The sequence below is a fragment of the Mustela lutreola genome, chromosome 8 (assembly GCF_030435805.1).
Source record: "Mustela lutreola isolate mMusLut2 chromosome 8, mMusLut2.pri, whole genome shotgun sequence".
Classification (NCBI taxonomy): Eukaryota; Metazoa; Chordata; class Mammalia; order Carnivora; family Mustelidae; genus Mustela; species Mustela lutreola.
This window is the reverse complement of record NC_081297.1, coordinates 7,428,111-7,431,954: the sequence shown is the minus strand read 5'-3', so window position 1 is coordinate 7,431,954 and position 3,844 is coordinate 7,428,111. Positions and strand designations below refer to the sequence as shown.

The 3,844-nt window shown below is 42.9% G+C and overlaps 1 protein-coding gene across 1 annotated transcript; it reads right to left on the bottom strand.

The window, feature by feature from the left end:
- Positions 1 to 2,920: 2,920 nt before the first annotated feature.
- Positions 2,921 to 3,211, bottom strand: LOC131839680 (developmental pluripotency-associated 5 protein-like). The gene has a single exon (XM_059187445.1). It carries the CDS (start codon positions 3,209 to 3,211, stop codon positions 2,921 to 2,923), a length of 291 nt encoding a protein of 96 aa, XP_059043428.1.
- Between the last annotated feature and the right edge of the window lie 633 nt (positions 3,212 to 3,844).

Below are 3,844 nucleotides of genomic sequence, written 5' to 3'. Positions count from 1 at the left end.
CTGACTCTGTGTAGTTTCATCCACAGGAAAGAGACAAATAGTTAAAAGTCTTTGCCACCTGAATTCCTTAATATTTTCTTGTCTTATTGTTTCCCTGATAATGTTTGATGGTTTAGATAATCCAGATGCATCTGAGGCAGGATGGAAAGCTTTTAAAAAGAAATTCATTCTGAGATAGAGTGCCTCTGTTTTCCTATAGAAGGAATGGCTCATAATTGGTAACTTTCAGTATGCCTAAAGTTTAGAGAAGGTCTAGTAATGGATTTTGTCTTTATTTTAGTATATGTTGCTTTAGGTGTTCATTGTATGTCATTTAAGTGTTTGATTTCTAAGTGTTATGGTATTTTACTGTTTTTCTAATGTACCCACTTAAAAATGAATGTAGGTAATTACATACTCTTGGGTAGGTGAACTACTTTCTAGTTACGACACCGAAGGAATAAACCACATGACGATACAAATCTGTTTAATGCATATCAAAATATTTCATATGTAAAATTAAAAGCCAATGGCTAATGAGGAGGGAGGAAGAACTTTAAAATACGTGACCATCAGAAGTGTAACGCCCTTAATTTTAAAAACGAGGGCCCTCTTTGGGGGCGCCTGGGTGGGTCAGTCTGTTGAGTGTCTGCCTTCAGCTCAGATCATGATCACAGGGTCCTGGGCTCAAGTCCCACATGGGGCTCCCTGCTCGGCAGAGAGCCTGCTTCTCCCCCTCTGTCCCTTCCCACTGCTCGTGTGCTCTCTCTCTCTCTCTCTCTCTTCCTTTCAAATTAATAAATAGAATCTTTAACAACAAGAGTCCACTCAAAAGTCAAGAGGATGTAAATGAGCAAATAAATAGAAGAAAATGAATAAAGATGTGAAATGAGTCCCTTATAATGTAGTGTAATGACGGGAGTGATCAGTATATGGAAGTTTCTACAACTCCAGCGATGAAATAATGTAAATTAATACTAGGAGACGGTATTTTTAGCTCCTTTAATTGGCAGAATGGTTTCTTTTTTCAGTTGTCAATTTAATGTTGGCCAGGGTGAAGAAAACAGGAATAATCATGCGTACCATTACGGGGGATGGACTGCAGAAATGACACTAATTTCCTTTAACCCGTAATTGCTCATCTAATAATTTACCCTAAGGAAACACTTGCAAAGATCTCAGCATGGTGATATTTATTATAGTGCTCTTCTGAATGGCCAAGAAATAGCAGAAGGTTAATATATAACCAAAAGGGAATTAGCTAATTGAATTGTGTATTTATACAAAACTACTCAGCTGTTCAAAATGACATTGTAGATCGTCTCCGTCAATCTCTTCCTTTGAAGTCTACTCAGATAATTGAAGTAAAAAGGCAAAATGTGGAGAGATCAAAACAAGCCAGCTTCTGAGAGTAGAGAAAGGACAGTCGGCGGGGTCATGTGGGAGCCAGAAATGGAAAGCGGCTATCCACTGAATATAAAAAGATTGCGCTAAATATAGTATGATCTTGAGTTTTAAAAATCAATATGCATAGAATAAAAATTACGGGAAGAATCCCCAGTGGTAGAATTACGGAGAACTTTTTGCTTTGTTTTCTCAGTTCTCTGTCATGAACTAGTACGGTCAAAGTAGTAAGGCAAAATTTACATTTTAATAAAGAAAAATAAATGTGAGAAGAGCATACAAATTTTAAATTAAAAAAAAAAGAGCCTAAGATCCTAAATTAACCCTTATGAAAGGATAATTATCCATATTAATGGGAGACTATTTATAACCCCGCAGACGGCAATAACATGGTTGGTAATTTTCTGAGTGTTTCAAGACAAGGAGTTCTTCTGCCCTGAAATTCACTATATTTCTTTAGGAAATATAGTGATCTATAGGAATATTAATCTTTAGGAAAATTATCAATACTGGTAAACTTTTTAAAAGAACACTCTATATTTTTAGAGCAGTTTTAGGGTCACAGGAAACCTGAGGGGAAGGTACAGAGATGTTCCATATGCCCCCTGCCCCCCACGCACACAAACCCACTCTCTGCATCCTTTCTCCAGCAGGGGACAGCGGTCACAATCCATGAAACTACCCTGCACAGTGTTATCACCCAGAGTCTATACTGGGTTCACTCTTGGTGGACCCCGTACAGGCTTGAATCAATGCATCTATCTTCGGGGTGGTGCGCAGAGGACTTTTGATGCCCTAAACATCCCCTGGGTCCCGGCCGATTTGTCCCTGGTGACCACTGATCTCTTTACTGTCTCCATAGTTTTGCCTTGAGACAGAATGTCCTACAGTTGAGATCAGACAGTATGGAGCCTTTTCAGACGGGCCTCTTTGACTTAGCGATAGGCATTGTATGTTCCTCTCTGTATTTCCCAGCTTGAAAACGCATTTCTGTTAAGTGCTGTATAATATCCCAGCTTGCAGATGGCCTCATCTCCTGAAGGATGTCGTGGCCACATGCAAGTTTTAGCAAATACGAACGCAGCTGTTAGAATCATCCACAGGCAGGTGGCAGGGGCATAAGTTTTCTGCTCCTTTGGATAAATCCCAAGGAGCACAGCTGCTCTATCACACAGGAAGAGTATGTGTGATTTTGTAAGAATCTGCTGCACCATTTGGCATTCCTGTTCTGATAAGTTTTAAAAACTTTTATGTACCTATTAAAGTCAGTAATCCAAAAACATTGAGGAATCAAAAAAATTATCCTTTAATTAGCAAACCTGGGAGGAAGCCACGTTAGGACTGAGACCAAGGCAGAGACCCAAAGATCAGCTGGTTTTTCCTTGTCAGACTGGAGACACTGGAGACACAGTTCCACCTCTGGAGACACAGTTTACTCTTCAGATCCTGATCCCAGGTAGGGGGTTGCACACTGGCTTCATTTCATCCAAGGACCTAGCTCCAGGGCATTCATGGCGTCCTCAATTTTGAGCATCGCTCATTCCTGTCGCTGGCGGTGCCATTGGGCCACGGACCGGAGCACCCACCCGGCCCTGCGCTTGCATAAGTAACAGCCATAAATCACGACCTCCGTGAAGTCCAAGGGTTCCAGAACCTTTAGCTCGAGTGTGACTTTGCTCACTCGCTTGCTGTACAGGATTTGAGATCCTGCTGGGCCAAGCAGAGCCTCCAAGGGCTGCGTCTGGACCTGCAACACCTCGGGATCTTTTAAGTCTTCCGAGCCTTCTACCCACGGTGGAATATCTTTTCGTTCCGGTAGCATCCCCATCTGGAAAGCCTCAAAACTAACCTCTCTCCGACCTGGGCTAGGCCTGAGTCACTGTGGGCCTCCGCGCCAGAAGCAACATTGAGGAATTTTTTAAGAGAAGGACAATGATCCAATGTGCCAGGAGACGCCTGGGTGGCTCAGTCGGTTGGGCGTCTGCCTTCAGCTCAGGTCATGTTCCCGGGGTTCTGGGATCGAGGCCCACATGGGGCTCCCTGCTCAGTGGGGAGCCTGCTTCTCCCTCTCCTTCTGCCTGCTGCTCCCCCTGCTTGTGCTCTCTCTTTCTCTAATAAATAAATAAAATAAGATCTTTAAAAAAAATAAGATGCGCCAGTAATTGGGACAGGATTCTTCCTCTCAGGCGCTCACCATATCGTCGCTTTTAAACAGCCTTTTCTCCCGAACTCCCTCCCTTGTCCGCGTGCTCCTGTGCCTCACTTTGTCAGACCACCCCAAAGGCCAGCTTTGCCAGAGTCCCTGTTTTGTCCCCAACACACAGCCACAGTCAACCAGCAAGAATGACCTGACTTTATAAGGACACTGAGCTCAAAGTGAATTTTTAAGAGATGCCTTAAGCTCCCACTCCCACCTCGTTCTTCCAGGAAAATAAACATCCATTAAAGATTCACTTCTTTG

What these genes read in the sequence shown, in the direction of transcription:
- LOC131839680 (XM_059187445.1), bottom strand. Translation starts at nt 3,211, where the DNA reads ATGGGGATGCTACCGGAACGAAAAGATATTCCACCGTGGGTAGAAGGC.